Raw genomic sequence first — 16,550 nt, 5'->3', positions numbered from 1 at the left:
ACCTCCGATTTGTGGTCGGCAACACCAACTACCAGTTTGCTGTGTTGCCGTTCGGTCTCTCCACCGCACCGAGGGTCTTTACCAAATGCATGGCGGTAGTCGCCGCAGCCCTCCGCCGTCGTCAGATCCACGTATACCCGTATCTAGACGACTGGCTGGTTCGCGGACAGTCTCAACAACTCGTGATGGGCCAGATGGCGGAGATCCGGTCGCTCTTCCGGCGGCTCGGCCTCCTCATCAACGCCGAGAAGTCCACTTTGATTCCTTCTCAGCGAGTGGAGTTCATCGGAGCGGTCCTCGACTCCACCATAGCCAGGGCCTGTCTCCCTCGCGCCCGCCACCAGACGATGGTCGCCTTCATCATGGACCTAGTCACCTTTCCGACCACGACGGTGCGCTCCTGCCTCCGCCTCCTGGGCCACATGGCAGCATGCACGTATGTGACCACGTACGCGCGGCTCCACCTCCGCCCGTTCCAGTCCTGGCTCGCGTTGGTGTACAGGCCTCATCGAGACCCCATCGACATGGTGGTAACGGTCTCCAGCGCGACCCTCGAGTCCCTCCGATGGTGGCTCGACCCGGAGATCGTGTGTGCCGGGGTCCCGTTCCACCCTCCGCGCCCGTCCACCACGCTCACCACGGACGCCTCGGTGCTCAGTTGGGGGGCTCACCTGGGCGATCTCCACACCCAAGGACTCTGGTCGACCCAGAAGCTCGCCCTGCATATCAATGTCCGCGAGCTGCGAGCTATCCGTCTAGCCTGCCAAACTTTCTGCCCCCACCTGCAAGGCCGATGTGTGACAGTGTTCACGGACAATACAACAGCAATGTTCTACGTGAACAAGCAGTGCGGAGCACGCTCCTCCCCCCTCTGCAGGGAGGCGATGCTCCTGTGGGACTTCTGCGTGACCCACTCCATTCACCTGCAAGCGTTTTTTCTTCCGGGAGTGCAGAACACGCTGGCCGACCGTCTCAGCAGGTCGTTCCTCTCCCACGAGTGGTCCCTCCGTCCAGATGTCGTCCACACAATCTTCTGGAGGTGGGGGTTTCCCCAGATAGACCTATTCGCCTCCAGGGAGAACAGGAAGTGCCACCTGTTTTGTTCATTCCAAGGTCGCTCGCCAGGCTCCCTGTCCGACGCCTTCCTCTACCCCTGGACGGATCGCCTCCTCTATGCCTTCCCTCCGTTCCCACTCGTGCACCGAGTGCTCCTGAAGTTTCAGAGGGACAGAGCCACCGTCATATTCATAGCGCCGGCCTGGCCGAGGCAGCACTGGTACACCCTGCTGCTCGAGCTCTCCGTTCGGGATCCCATCCCCCTCCCGTCGTGGCCGGACCTCATCACCCAGGACTTCGGCAGACTCCTCCATCCGAACCTGCAGTCCCTCCATCTTACAGCTTGGTACCTGAGTGGCTGACCCACGCGGAGAGGGACTGCTCCGTGGCAGTTCAGCAACGCCTGCTGGAGAGTCGAAAGCCTTCCACTCGCTCCACTTACCTCGCGAAATGGAAGAGATTCGCGCTTTGGTGCGATCAGCGAAGCCTGAATCCATTCGTGGTTCCGGTACCTACCATCCTCGAATACCTTTGGTACCTTAAGGAGCAAGGTCTTGCAGTCTCCTCATTGAGGGTTCACCTGGCAGCAGTGTCCGCCTTTCGTCCATCGCTAGACGGTCGGTCCATCTTCTCCAACCAGATGGTTTCCCGCTTCCTTAAAGGCCTGGACCGCTTGTATCCGCCGGTGCGGCGTCCTGCCCCGACCTGGGATTTGAACCTCGTCCTGGCCAAGCAGATGGGTCCCCCCTTCGAGCCCTTGGCCACGTGCTCCCTGCTCTACCTTTCCTGGAAGACAGCTTTCCTCGTCGCCATTACATCCACGAGACGAGTCTCTGAGCTTCGCGCACTAACGGTGGGTCCACCTTACACCGTCTTCCATGCTGACAAGGTACAGCTTCGGCCGCATCCGGCCTTCCTCCCCAAGGTGGTATCGGCCTTCCACCTCAACCAGGAGATCTTCCTCACGGTCTTCTTCCCGAAGCCGCATACCTCGCCTCGGGAACAACAGCTTCACACCCTGGACGTCCGCAGGGCGCTTGCCTTTTACATCGAGCGGACGAAGCCTTTCCGGCGTTCGACCCAGCTGTTTGTGGCCGTCGCCGACCGCATGAAGGGTGAGCCGGTCTCCTCCCAGAAAATTTCCTCCTGGGTCACTGCCTGTATTCGGACCTGCTACGAGCTTGCTCGCATGCCGCCATGCCGACTCACCGCTCACTCGACAAGGGCGCACGCCTCGTCGGCCGCCTTCCTGGCCAATGTTCCACTCCAGGACATCTGTCGAGCGGCCACCTGGTCTTCGGTCCACACCTTCGCCTCCCACTACGCGTTGGTGCAACAGTCTCGAGACGACGCAGCCTTCGGCTCCGCGGTATTACACTCCGCCACGTCTCACTCCGACCCCACCGCCTAGGTAAGGCTTGGGAATCACCTAACTGGAATGCATAGGAGCAATCACTCGAAGAAGAAAAGACGGTTACTCACCTGTAGTAACTGTTGTTCTTCGAGATGTGTTGCTCCTATCCATTCCAGACCCGCCCTCCTTCCCCACTGTCGGAGTAGCCGGCAAGAAGGAACTGAGGAGTGGACGGGCCGGCTGAGGTATATAATGGGCGCCATAGCGGCGCCACTCCAGGGGGCGCCAGCCGGCCCGCCGGGGTTGCTAGGGTAAAAAGTTCCGAGATGCCGTGCACGCGCGGCGCGCACACCTAACTGGAATGGATAGGAGCAACACATCTCGAAGAACAACAGTTACTACAGGTGAGTAACCGTCTTTTATCCTCCTGCCTCTAATGAGAGAGAGACTTGCTGATGCTTAACTGTGCTCCCTGACACCACCAGTTTGCTAACCACCCAATATACTCAGGGCTCTGCTAGCTCTCACTCTGCTTTGCAGGTTAACTGTAGGTTCACCCCCAATCTCTGAACCCCTTGGAAAGCATCCTCCTCTAGTATCCAGCCCCTGTCACTGGACACTCACAGGAATTCTGAGGGTTGCTCTCCCCAAAGGAATAGTATACACAACACTTGATTGGTACAACTCAGGTTCAGGTCTTTGATATCATCACAGAACTGAGATATATTTAAGGTGAGAACAATCATAAGTTTATCATCACATGCTAAGATTTCAGAGATAGTGAGTAAAGTTACATATAAAACAAAAGTATAACACCCTTTCTATTGGCTCTGGCCCTTGTCTAAAGTAGTTTTATCTAACCTAAAGCAATCTCCCAACATGTCCAGCCAGTATGGTTGGGAATCCTTTTTCATGAATGCAAAAAGCATTGTCCTTTTTTCTTCCTCAGTGAAGGATAACAAAGTGTCTTTTTTCTTCTCCTTATATTCTCCAAAACTCATTGTTTTGTCCCCAGAGTCAGGACAACCTCCTTACTCCCTCCCTGATGTGCTGGCTCCATGTTGTCTTCACATCCTGATGTTGATGTCATATGCAAATAGGTTTCCATTATGTTGGCTTATAATGCTTGTATTACATGTGAACCAAGGGAGACTGATGAATATACATCCTGTGTCTGGTGAAAACCTGCTTGTCAACCCTGCTTTGATTCAGACTTTAAAACATATTTTCCTGTACATCTTTACAACTCCTTAAATACCATGTGTACATATATCTCACAAAGATTATGAGGATCAGTCTGACATAAGCTTTTATTAGGGACTTGACATGACCCTGTTTGGTAATACTAAGAAAGCATTGTGAGTTTTTCAGGTCTGACAGGAGTTGCTGTTGTAGAACAGTGAACTCAGCACCAGCTGGCATTGATATGTTCTCAGGGGCACAGTTGGGGCCTCAATACTTGCAATCAGTGTGCTCCAGTGACCTCCAGTCCACTCAATGAGAACATAAGAACGGCCATACTGGGTCAGACCAAAGGTACATCTAGCCCAGTATCCTGTCTTCCAACAGTGGCCTAATGAGAGGATATGAACAGAACAGATAATCATCAAGTGATCCATCTCCTGTTGCCCATTCCCAGCTTCTGTCAAAGGGAGGCTAGGGACACCATCCCTGCCCATCCTGGCTAATAGCCACTGATGGACCTACCATCCATGCATTTATTTAGTTCCTTTTTGAACCCTGTTATAGTCTTGGCCTTCACAACATCCTCTGGCAAAGAGTTCCACAGGTTGACTGTGTGTTGGGTGAACAAATACTTCCTTTTGTTTGTTTTAAACCTGCTGCCTATTAATTTCATTTGGTGACCCCTAGTTCTTGTGTTTTGAGAAGCAGTAAATAACACTTCCTTATCTACTTTCTCCACACCAGTCATGATTTTATGGACCTCTATCATATCGCCCCTTAGCCATCTCTTTTCCAAGCTGAAAGTCCCAGTCTTATTGATCTCTCCTCATACTGAAGCTGATCCATAACCCTAATAATTTTTGTTGCCCTTTTCTGAACCTTTTCCAATTCCAATATATCTTTTTTGAGATGGGGTGACCACATCTGCACGCAGTATTCAAGATGTGGGCGTACCATGGATTTATACAGAGGCAATGAGGCAGAACCTCTGCCCAAAATGATAAGGCAAGAGGTGCCAAAAGAGAAGCAGCTGCACCCCAACATGGCCTTGCTATAGGCAGCTCCATTGCTGGATTCGCCCCTTCTGCATTTGTGGGGTAATTCTGGGTAGCAGTATATGCTTGGCCCAGTCATTCCTGGTGCTCTGAGTGTCCTGCCTTCAGGACTACCTTTTCGCTCTTCCTCCTCAGGGTAGGTGCTTTTGCAGCATTCTTTGTGCTGAGCTCTGATAGATGGTGCTCCTGGCACAGAAAACTCTGGCTTCAGTGCTGGCTCCCCCCAACGCCTTTGCTGGTGGCTGCGGTGCAGCCAGTGTCAGCGCTTTGAGAGGCTCTGTCTTCACTTCATGATCTAGACAGTTTGGGCAGGGGCTGGCTGAGGTCAGTGCAAAGAGGAGCCAGGTGATGCCGTATCTGCTCTGGAGGAGCTCCAGGACAGCAAGCTGATGGGAGGATCTTACCTTACCCATGTGTTTGTAAAAGCTGGTGCAGACAGCAGAATCTGAGCTGAAACCAGTACATGAACTAGGAATCACTTGGGCTAGGAAATCCTGTCAATAGGGCTGCAGCACCTTTGCTCCTTGCTGTGGGCTGGCTGGTGGAGACTTTGTTGCATACCCCCCCAAGCTGCTGCCCAGTCTCAGTGGAAGTGCCAGAAAAAGTCTGTCGGGTCTCCCACTGAGAGTGAGGTGGTGGAGGTGGCTATGGCTATCGGGGGAGGGATAACTCAGTGGTTTGAGCATTGGCCTGCTAAACCCAGGATTGTAAGTTCAATCCTTGAGGGGGCCACTTAGGGATCCGGGGCAAAAATTGGTCCTGCTAGTGAAGGCAGGGGGCTGGACTTGATGACCTTTCAAGGTCCCTTCCAGTTCTAGGAGATTGGTATATCTCCAATTATAAAATATAATAAATAAATAATGAGTGGCCTGGCAATGCACAGAGTGCTGGCGCACAGCACAGCAATGGCACTGAGATCCATTGGATGAAGTGTGTACCTCACTGGCTATGACCCTTCACGTTCAGGACTAACAGACCTTACATCAAGGCCCTGCTATCAAGGATCAGACCACCTAGGATCACCTGCTGGGCTGCTCCCTGACTAACTGCGCTGCTAGGTAGCCAGTAAGTCCGTGTAGTGTGGTGGCAGTCATCCCTCCCTCTCTGGGTCGGAGGGAGGCCACACTACATCACTGGGGTCACTGCCTAATATCAGGTGCTAGTGCCTAGAGCCTCTCAGCAGGGCGGAGCACCAAACAATCTGTGGCCTAGGCTCTCAGGGAGGACCGAGCAAGCCAGCGGTCTATCGGCTCTGGCCCTCAGGCAGGGCAGAGCTAACAGGCAAACACAGGCTGTTCAGCCTGAAGCAGAGAGACAGCCACCCCAGGGATGGGGTTGGCAGCAGGGGGTAGGAGGACCTGGGCCCATATTACTCCACCAGCGAGCAAGATATGTCTGCCTCACTGGGAACAGCAGTGAGTGACCTCTCCAGCAGGTGGCACTGCAACCCTCGCTTCCAGAGGATGATCTGTGCTGTTTGTCACTCCCACAGGAGCAGCTTGCTTCAGCTCTCAGAGACCTAGAGGAGAGCGTTCCAAACAAGGCTCTGAATGGAGATGCGGATCTGCTGCTTAGAGAGGAGAGAGCAGGGAAACAGCAGGTGAGGGAGGGGAGAGTGGGCAGGGCACGTGCACACATGGGAGAGGAGAAGTAAGAAGTGTGTATCTGGCCTGGATTAATTCTACCTGTGGCTGTGCTGGAGAGTGGCCCCTGAGCCCTGACGGGTGCTGGTGCCTATGCTTTGGGAGCAGAGGGAGCGACTGATGAGCGCTCCCCTTCAGGCACAGTGTGCTTCTCTGTAGGCCTCCCTAGCCAGCTTTGTACAGATTCCCCACTCTGAGCATCTGGGGCACATACCCATATGGCACAGGCTCGCCGAGACTCTTCTCTGTACACCCCCAGGCCATGGGAGAGGAAGAGGAGCAGCTGGCAGCCGGGGCAGAGAGGAGACTGCTGCAGCAGCGGCTGGAACGTCTGCAGCGAGCTGTCGCAAGGCTGGAACATGACAAAACTGAGCTGGAGCAGCTCAACACCCAACTCAGGAGGACTCTAGAGCAGGTGAGCCAAGATCCTAGAGCCTCCCCAGTTCCCTTTGGCACTCTGGGATGACAGCACCCCCATGTGCTCCGGCACCACCTGCCCACCCCTGCATGCTCCAGCACTGCCCGTCCACCCCCACCAGCCCCACCCACCCGTGCCCACGCCCTCCGGCATCGCCCACTCCCCAGCACTCCTGCACCTCCTGCCCACGCCCTCCAGCACTGCCCATCCACCCCCACCAGCCCCGCCCACCCGTGCCCACGCCCTCCGGCATCGCCCACTCCCCAGCACTCCTGCACCGCCTGCCCACGCCCTCCAGCACTGCCCGTCCACCCCCACCAGCCCCACCCACCCGTGCCCACGCCCTCCAGCACCGCCCACTCCCTAGTGCTCCAGCACCTCCTGCCCATGCCTTCCAGCACTGCCCACGTCCTCCAGCACTGCACTCTCATGTGCTCCAGCACTGGCCGTCCACCCTCACCAGCCCCACCCACCCGTGCCCACGCCCTCCGGCACCGCCCACTCCCTAGCGCTCCAGCACCTCCTGTCCACGCCCTCCAGCACTGCCCACGCCCTCTGGCACCGCCCACTCCCTAGCGCTCCAGCACCGCCTGCCCACGCCTTCCAGCACTGCCCACGCCCTCTGGCACCGCCCACTCCCTAGCGCTCCAGCACTGCCTGCCCACGCCTTCCAGCACTGCCTGCGCCCTCCGGCACTGCCCACTCCCCGGCGCTCCAGCACCGCCTGCCCACACTCTCCAGCACTGCACTCTCATGTGCTCCAGCACTGCCCGGACACGCCCACCAGCACCCCCTGCCCCTCAGCACTCCAGCACTGCCCACCCACCCCCACGCACTCCAGCACTGCCTGCCCATTGTATCCACACACACTCACTCCAGCATCAGCTGTCTTGCTGCAGGGTGAAGCCCTTTCTGTCCCACTTCCTTCCCCCGCCACCACCTGGAGGTAAGTGCCTCTGAGTAGAGAACCTGCTCTGCCCACCTGGTACCCCAGGTTATTAGCTCCTTGCTCCCTGGCAAACTGCTGTGACCTTTTCTGTGTGTCCTGTGTGCAGGTGGAGCGTGAGCGGAGGAAGCTGAAGAGGGACCGTGCTGGCCTCTCACTGCCAGATGCCTGTGGACTTCCTGTGTCTGACTCTGGGCAGAATAAAGCATCAACTTCAGGACAGGTAGGAACAGGGATGGAAGCCTGAGCATGTGACCCTAGCAGAGTCCCGCCTGCTCTGCTCTAGTCCTGCCCCAAGCAGAATGAGGACTAAAGGCCTTCTCATTGCATTTTCTTCCCAGGAGGAGGCCCGGGCTCTCCGTAGGCGACTCGCCGAGTTGCAGAAGCAGGTTAGGAGTAGAAAACCTCTCAGCTAGATGGTCGTATCTGCATGGGTGGGGCACACCGGTGTGGAAACTCCTAGGAATGGGGACCTGGAAGGGGCCTGGTGCTGAGGGGGCTTGTAGCACTGGGCCAGCCCTGGCTGTGAGGGGAGCTGTAGTGCTAGGGCCCAGGGCAGAGCAGGGCTGTGAGGGGATCTCAGTGCCAGGCTGGGCAGAGCTTTGAGGGCACTCATAGCACTGGGATCCCAGTCTGGGTAAGGTGTGGCTGTGATGGGGCTCACAGTGCTGAGGCACGAGGTGGGGCGCAGCTGGGAGGGGTTTGTAGTGTTGGGGTGCTGAGTGGGGTGGGGCGCAGCTGGGAGGGGTTTGTAGCATTGGGGTGCTGAGCGGGGTGGGGCGCGGCTGGGAGGGGGTTGTAATGTTGGGGTGCTGAGCGGGGTGGGGGCAGGGCTGGGAGGGGCTTGTAGCATTAGGGTGCTGAGAAGGGTGGGGCGCGGCTGGGAGGGGGTTGTAGCGTTAGGGTGCTGAGAAGGGTGGGGTGCGGCTGGGAGGGGGTTGTAGCATTGGGGTGCTGGGCGGGGCATGGCTGTGAGTGGCCTGGTAGCCCTGGGGTGCCAGGCCTGGGGCGGGGGGATGACTGTTGGGGAACTGGTAGCACTGGGTCGGGATCTTGAGAGAAGCAGAATGGCAGGCAAGTCACTTCTTCTCCTTCGGCCCCTTGAGCTCAACCTGTTCCTCTTCCTTCAGGTGTCTCTTCTGCAAACCCAGCTGGTGCTGGAGCGGAAGCACAAGCAGGACTACATCAAGTGCTGTGCAAAGACCAGCCAGGAGCTGTCGGGCCTGCACCAGGAGCTCTCTCACTCCTTAGCAACTGTGGCCAGGGAGCCCAAGGCTGCTGTTCTAGAAGCAGAAACGCGGAAGCTGGATGAATCCCTGAACCACAGCTTGGCCCTGGTGGCTCTAGGGTGGGACGGCCAATCTCCGGAGATACACCCTCTGAGTTCCACACCCAGAGCAGCCCAGCAGAATGAGTTGAGGTAGCAGGATCAGCGTTCAGCAAATGGGTCACAGCAGGAACAAGGTCCAACCCTACGTATGGTTTGGCAATGCCATTTTCAAGGGTGCCATGGACAATAGACTCTTGCCCACCTTGCAGAAGATCCTACGTGGCAGTGGAAAAGGTGGCGATTGTCCCTTCAAGAGCCATCCCCTCCATTTTCATGGGCCAGACCTCCTCAGGGCCAGCCTGCCCGCTGACGTGGCCCTGACTCTCGTAGCCCCAGCCGAATACCAGTCCTCAGGAACATTGAACCACATGGTTGGTTGTGGCACATGGGAGGATGGAACCAATAAGAACATGGGTTTTCCCCCTTCTTCACAGCCTGTGTATCCTGAGGAATGTCCCCAGAGTGTGCAGAGACCTGCTGTAGGGAGTGAATTCAGGGGCGTGGGGTTGTGTCAAAGCTGAGACCTGGGGCAGGGGGGCAATAGTGCTTGCTATGGAAACACCATAGGCAGCAGTGTTCACCATGGAAACTTTCCAGCAGGACTGTGCCAGGGGACCAGAGGCTGGAGCTGGCTGAGCAGGGCTCAGAGATTGGAGGCGAGCTGGAAAAAGGCTCTAGGGTTGACTGGCAGCAGCAGATTGGTGGAATTTTCCTTTTCTGAAGCACACGATTGTTGCCTGCCCCAGAAATGTTGCTGTTACAAGGTGCCCCCAGAGATTGCCCTCATGCTGCCTGGAGAGCTGCTCCCAAATGACTTTGTACTGTTTCCCTTTTAGTAGGAGCTCCAGCGGGATCTGTTTTTTCAGCTTTTACAATAAAGTTATTCCCTACGAAAGAGGTTTATTTTCCCTCGTTTAATCTTTTCCCTCTATCAAAAACCTCCTTCCATGTGGCTCCAGTTCTAAAAATGCCCTTGGGACTTTCTCTTCCTGACCTGCGCTTCAGTACCGTGAGATGGGCGCTGTCCTGCAGTGGAGCTCTTCCTTGTGCAGTTTGCTTTGTGCCTGGCTGAGCTGGGAGGAAGCTGGGCAGAAGGGCATAGCCCCAGGAAATATCTCTTCTCTTGCACATTTCCTGCCCTGCTCCCCAGGCCTGCTGTTTGTTGCCTGTGCTGCAGGAGGGAAGCATAACACAACAGGCCTGGTCTACACTAGGACTTGAATTCGAATTTAGCAGCATTAATTCGAATTAACCGTGCACCCGTCCACACCAGGAAGCCATTTAATTCGACCTAGAGGGCTCTTTAGTTCGAATTCGGTACTCCACCCCGATGAGGGGAGTAGCACTAAATTCGACATGGCTATGTCGAATTAGGCTAGGTGTGGATGCAAATTGAACTTAGTAGCTCCGGGAGCTATCCCACAGTGCACCACTGTGTTGATGCTCTGGACAGCAGTCCGAGCTCAGATGTTCTGATCAGCCATACAGGAAAAGCCCCGGGAAAATTTGAATTCCTTTTCCTGTCTGGCCAGTTTGAATCTCAATTCCTGGTTGGACATCGTGGCGAGCTCAGCAGCACTGGCAGCGATGCAGAGCTCTCCAGCAGAGGAGTCCATGCAATCTCAGAGTAGAAAGAGGGCCCCAGCATGGACTGACCGGGAAGTCTTGGATCTGATCGCTGTGTGGGGCGATGAGTCTGTGCTTTCGGAGCTGCGCTCCAAAAAACGGAATGCAAAGACCTACGAGAAGGTCTCCAAAGCCATGGCACTCAGAGGATATAGCTGGGATGCAACGCAGTGCCGCGTGAAAATCAAGGACCTGAGACAAGGCTACCAAAAAATCAAAGCGGCAAACGGACGCTCCGGAGCCCAGCCCCAGACATGCCGCTTCTACGAGGCACTGCATGCCATTCTAGGTGGGTCTGCCACCACTGCCCCACCAGTGACCGTGGACTCTGAGGATGGGATAGTGTCGACGGGCAGTTCCTCGGCGATGTTCGCCGATGGGGAAGATGAGGAAGGGTTTGTGGAGGACGAGGCAGGCGACAGCGCTTACAATACTGCTTTCCCCGACAGCCAGGATCTCTTCATCAGCCTCACAGAGATCCCCTACCAACCCTCCCTGGCCGTTAACCCGGACTCTGAATCAGGGGAAGGATCAGTCGGTAAGTGCTATAAACATGTAAACATTTATTTTTTTAAAAACAGGAATAAAAACTATATGAAAAGAAGGTCAATGCATATAGGGATCGAACAGAAATCCTCTTGGGACAGTTCCACGAAGCTCTCGTAGAGGTACTCAAAAAGCCTCCGCAGGAGGTTCCTGGGAAGAGGTGCCTTATTGGGTGCTCCGTGGAAGCACACTCTTCCGCGCCAGGCCATCCTGAGGTATAGTGGGAGCATTGCCTCGACCAGCATGGCAGCATAGGGCCCTGGTCTGTGCAGGGATTCACGCAGCATGCGCTCTCTGTTTCTCCTGGTGACCCGCCTCAGGGTGATCTCGCTCGGCGACTGCTGCATCTAATTAGGGGAATTACTTTAATGTTACTATTGTGAATGCTTGACTTTTCCTTTGCATAACAATGACCATCGTTTAACACCCACGTGGTGGAGGCTGCAGAGGAAAAGCATACAGGGATCTTTCCCGGGGACAGCCGCGAGGGGCTGGAACAGGGTCAGACTTTATGCTTTCCAGATTGCCTGCAGCAGGAGGGCACTGCTATCCATTAACTGTTAAGCAGCCTAAAGTTTACGGCTTACCAGGCCTGGCTGCTACACGGATTCTGCTGTCCTGCCCCGCTTGTCCGATCTCCAGTGCAAGACCCCAGGCAATGAAAGCGAATGCCAAAAATTCGAACTTGTCCTGAGAGCACATGAGATTAGGTGCCCTGTATGGTCTTGTTCACAGAAACTGAGTAGACTATGTTCAGTGTTCACAAACATGTATCTTTGCAAGAAAATCACTTCCTTTTTCCCATCACACAGCTGCGGCTCTTTCCCGAACTGCCCCGGCATCCCCCTCACAGAGGCTGGCGCAGATTAGGCGGCGAAAGAAAAAGACTCGGGACGAGATGTTCGCTGAACTGATGGCCTGCTCCAGAGCCGAGGCAGCCCAGCAGAGCCAGTGGAGGGAGACCCTCTCTCAGCAGCAGCGCTCACACAGCGAACGGGAGGACAGGTGGCAGCAGGAAGACCAGCAGACAACTCAAACGCTGCTTGGACTAATGAGGGAGCAAACGGACACGCTCCGGCGCCTTGTGGATGTTCTGCAGGACCACAGGCAGGAGCAGAGAGCCCCCCTGAACTGTATCTGCAACCGCCCTCCCCCGCCACAAAGTCCTGTCCCCCGCTCACCCAAAATCACAAGAAGGAGGGGCGCTAGGGGCCGTGAAAACTGTCACTCCACCCCAGCAGAGCGCTCATGTACCAAACAGCTCTCATTCCCTAAAGTATGAGAATTGCTTCCCTTCCTGGCTCACCCGATCCCAAATCCCAGTTTCATCCCCCAACTGTGTACTTGAGTATTAAAAATAGTTTGCTGTTCATTACTGTTTCCGTCATGTTTCTTTGCAGAAGACTTTGTGTGAAGGGGGGGGAGGGGTTTGTTAATTGCATAGGACAGCCACCATTAACAGGGTACAGACATGGGGGCAGGATCAACAGCAGGTCATACACAGAGTGCAGTCACTAGGCACCCGGGTCACTGTGGGAGGTGTCTGCTGCCCCAGGTCAGTCTGGGAGGTGTATGCTGCCCCAGGGTCCGAGCGCCTGGCATCCACAAATGGCAAGGCAGGCTGCCCGTACCATGCCCTTCCACCCTAGCCATGAACCTCTCCGATGCCCTGAGCCCCAGCCAGAGCCATCATCCCCCTACACCTACTCACCCTTCCCACACACCCCTCACCCCTTCCTGCAAACCCACCCCTTCCTGCACACCCTCCTGTAACCGTCCTCCCCCCAGAGACCGCTGTAGGAGCAGGAGCCTGTCAGTCCTCGAGTGTAGAAGCGGTCTGTACATCACTGCACACCGTACCCACCACAGTCTGCATCCCTGTTTGAACCCTTTAACGTGAATTCGTTAGTAAAGAAAACTTTGTGAATTAAAGATGTTCCAATAAATTTATTTTTAAACGTCTGTTGGAAGGGGGGAAACGTGGGGAACGGGGTATGTAACCGCTGAAAAAAGTGAATAGTAAGTGAAACAGGGGCAGGTTCAGCTTCTCTGTAAAGAGACTGGACAGTCATAGGTTACCCTGCTCTCTGAGGAACCTAGCTTTCAAAGCCTCCCGGATGCACAGCGCTTCCCGCTGGGCTCTTCTAATCGCACGGGTGTCTGGCTGAGCGTAATCAGCAGCCAGGCGATTTGCCTCAATCTCCCATCCCGCCATAAAGGTCTCCCCCTTGCTCTCACAGAGATTGTGGAGCACACAGCAAGCTGCAATAACAATGGGGATATTGGTTTCGCTGATCCGAACGAGTCAGTAAGCTCCTCCATCTCCCCTTGAGACGTCTGAAAGCACACTCCACCACCATTCTGCACTTGCTCAGCCGGTAGTTGAAGAGCTCCTTGTCACTGTCCAGGGCGCCTGTATAGGGCTTCATGAGCCAAGGCATTAGCGGGTAGGCTGGGTCCCCGAGGATCACTGTAGGCATCTCCACATCCCCAACACTTATACGGTGGTCCGGGAAGAAACTACCTTCCTGCAGGCGTCTAAACAGACCAGAGTTCCTGAAAACACGCGCGTCATGAACCTTGCCCGGCCACCCGACGTAGATGTTGGTAAAACGTCCCCTATGGTCCACCAGTACTTGCAGCACCATTGAAAAGTAGCCCTTTCGGTTAATATACTGGCTGGCCTGGTGGGCCGGTCCCAGGATAGGGATGTGAGTGCCATCTATAGCCCCACCGCAGTTTGGGAATCCCATCGCGGTGAAGCCATCTATGACGACCTGGACGTTTCCCAGGGTCACTACCTTTAAGAGCAGTAGGTCAACGATTGCGTGGGCTACTTGCATCACAGCAACCCCCACGGTAGATTTGCCCACGCCAAAGTGGTTCGCTACTGACCGGTAGCTGTCTGGCGTGGCAAGTTTCCAGAGGGCTATGGCCACTCGCTTCTGCACAGTCAGGGCTGCTCGCATCCGGGTGTCCTGGCGCTTCAGGGCAGGGGCCAGCAAGTCACACAGTTCAAGGAAAGTGCCCTTACGCATCCTGAAGTTTCGCAGCCACTGTGATTCATCCCAGACCTGCAGCACTATGCGGTCCCACCAGTCCGTGCTTGTTTCCCGGGCCCAGAATCGCCGTCCCATAGCATGAACGTGACTCATTGCCACCATGATCTCCATGGCGCGGCGTACCATGCTTTGTGAGAGGTCTGTGCCACTCTCACACTTCACATCCTCACCGTGCTGCCGGAGCCTCCTCGCCCGATTTCTCAGCAGCTGACTGTGGAAGAGGTGGACGATAAGGTGCGAGGAGTTGACAACGGCCATAAGTGCAGCGATGATCGCAGCGGGCTCCATGCTCGCAGTGCTGTGGCGTCCGCGCTGTCACTGACCAGAAAAGTGCGGTAACAGATTTCCCGCCAGCGCTTTCAGGGAGAGAGGGCGGGAGTGACGGTTGAATGACGACAGTTACCCAAAACCACCCTCGACACATTTTTCCCCCAGCAGGCATTGTGGGCTCTACCCAGCATTCCAATGGGAAGCGGGGACTGCGGGAACTGTGGGATAGCTGCCCAGAATGCACCACTTCCAATGTCGACGCTTGCCCCGTTAGTGTGGACTCACAAAGTCGAATTAGTGTCCTTAGTGTGGATACACAAATTCGAATTCATAAGGTTGAATCCACAAATTCGACCTAAGTTAAATCGAACTACTCTTGTAGTGTAGACATACCCACAGACACCACAAACTCAATGTGGGAAAAGGCAGCTAAGGCATCTCTGGAAAATAAACCAAAACACACAGCTTCAAAAGGAAGTAGAGAGCTGGGGTGGAAATGGCAGATAGTGGCTGGAAAGTGCCCAGGCTCACTAGTGCATTTTGTAGAAGCGCTGATGAGCAGTGGCAGCAAGGCCTGGGCTCCACCTGAAAGTTTCACCAGTATAACTATTGGCTGGGAGATGATTTTTATTAAGATAGGTAAACTGATATGAGCCCTAGTGTGGATGTAGTTATAGTGATGCAGTTACTGCCCTTCCTGTATGGGAACAGCTGTACAGCACCTTTATGCCAATATAACTGAGTGCACACGTGGCAGTGGCGTACCTTGGTACCTAGTTACAGTGGTACAACACTCCCACGTAGCCAGGCCCTGGGGAAGACAGCTCAGCCCTGGAATCCTGTTCTCTTTGGAAGGTTTTTCATAACCCCTGGAACTACAAGCTTACTCTTCAAATGAACACTTAGATTTGGTCAAAGATGATGGCCCTTGCCCTGTGGGAGCATAGTGAGCAGGTGCATTTTCTAGCAGTGGGGTGACATAATTAGATCTTTTCAGAAGAGCTTAAGGAGGTGCTAGTATAGTTTAGTTCCAGCCCCCTGTTCTGAGGCCATTCTTCTGAGGTGAATGACTTCTCAGGCTGTAGCCAAAGAATAAGACCAAGTGTTTAGTCAAGTCTGACTGGGATGAGTTTTTCGCTTGGCCTGCAAGAAATGGTATGTGCTATCTAATGCAGGATGTGTGGGACTGCCACAGGATTACATCACTTTGCTGACACCTTCTAACGAACTCTGAAAATTGTTATAGAAAGTCATGATGATCTATCCAAAAGATTAAGCATAGTTCCTCCCCTGTGGCTCCTGTGTGAATCAAGCAGTTCCCCAGCCTCCCTGTGAACAAGTGGGTCTGAAGGATCAAACAATGCGTGTGCAAGGTCTAACTCCTGCTGTGGGGCAAGCACCATCCTCGGACTGACAGGATGAGGGAGAGACTTTCTCTGGGGAAGGACATTCCATTACTGTCCATTAGGGGGTTCTTTGCACCATCCTCTTAAGCAGTGGTGCTGGCCACTGTCTGACAGGCCACTGGGCCAGCTGGGCCATAGTCTGAACCAGCAGAGCAATTCCTGTGTTCCTAACAGGGAGCTGCAGTCTAACACAGTGAGAGACTAGATGCCCAGGAACACCTGGTTTGAGCCAACTAGGTGGGCACAGTAACAAAGGGGCTCTGGTGAGAGAATTCCTCCTCCCCACACCTGAAAACGAGCTGGTACCTCTCCAGAGGTTATGGCCAGGGGGGACAAGGCATACCGTGACAGGCTCTGCCCACCCAAGACAGCAGTCAATCAGATTCAGGTAAGGCTGCGGTAAGTTAAGTTAAGGGTCACTTTTAAAAAAATCAACATGTCTTAAAGTCTGGGCAATACACAGTTATTTAAATGTCAATTCCTTTCTATATCAAGGAATATTTCAATCTTTTCCAGCAAATTTACATTTATAAAACTTCATTTCCTTTAATGGTACTAGCTACTGACTTACAGTATTTCCAACCTTGATGCTCAGTGGTGTTGATCAATACATAATACCCCCTATCTGTTACATAGCACTTTTCATCTTTAGA

At 54.6% G+C, this 16,550-nt stretch overlaps 1 protein-coding gene across 7 annotated transcripts in view; it reads left to right on the top strand.

Moving 5' to 3' along the window:
- Positions 1-10,288, top strand: part of CEP250 (centrosomal protein 250) — a 153,221-nt gene extending 142,933 nt beyond the window's left edge. For all 7 annotated transcript variants that reach the window (XM_044985125.1, XM_044985126.1, XM_044985124.1 and 4 more), the window contains 5 exons: positions 6,143-6,250; positions 6,553-6,708; positions 7,767-7,880; positions 7,999-8,046; positions 8,788-10,288. In XM_044985125.1, coding sequence (XP_044841060.1) covers positions 6,143-6,250; positions 6,553-6,708; positions 7,767-7,880; positions 7,999-8,046; positions 8,788-9,081 — 720 coding nt within the window. In that variant the 3' untranslated portion in view covers positions 9,082-10,288. The remainder of the gene's footprint in view (positions 1-6,142; positions 6,251-6,552; positions 6,709-7,766; positions 7,881-7,998; positions 8,047-8,787) is intronic.
- The last annotated feature ends 6,262 nt before the right edge of the window (positions 10,289-16,550 follow it).

The sequence above is a fragment of the Mauremys mutica genome, chromosome 13, assembly GCF_020497125.1.
Source record: "Mauremys mutica isolate MM-2020 ecotype Southern chromosome 13, ASM2049712v1, whole genome shotgun sequence".
NCBI lineage: Eukaryota > Metazoa > Chordata > Testudines > Geoemydidae > Mauremys > Mauremys mutica.
The sequence above is the reverse complement of the archived record's forward strand: the minus strand, read 5'-3'. Positions and strand labels throughout refer to the sequence as shown.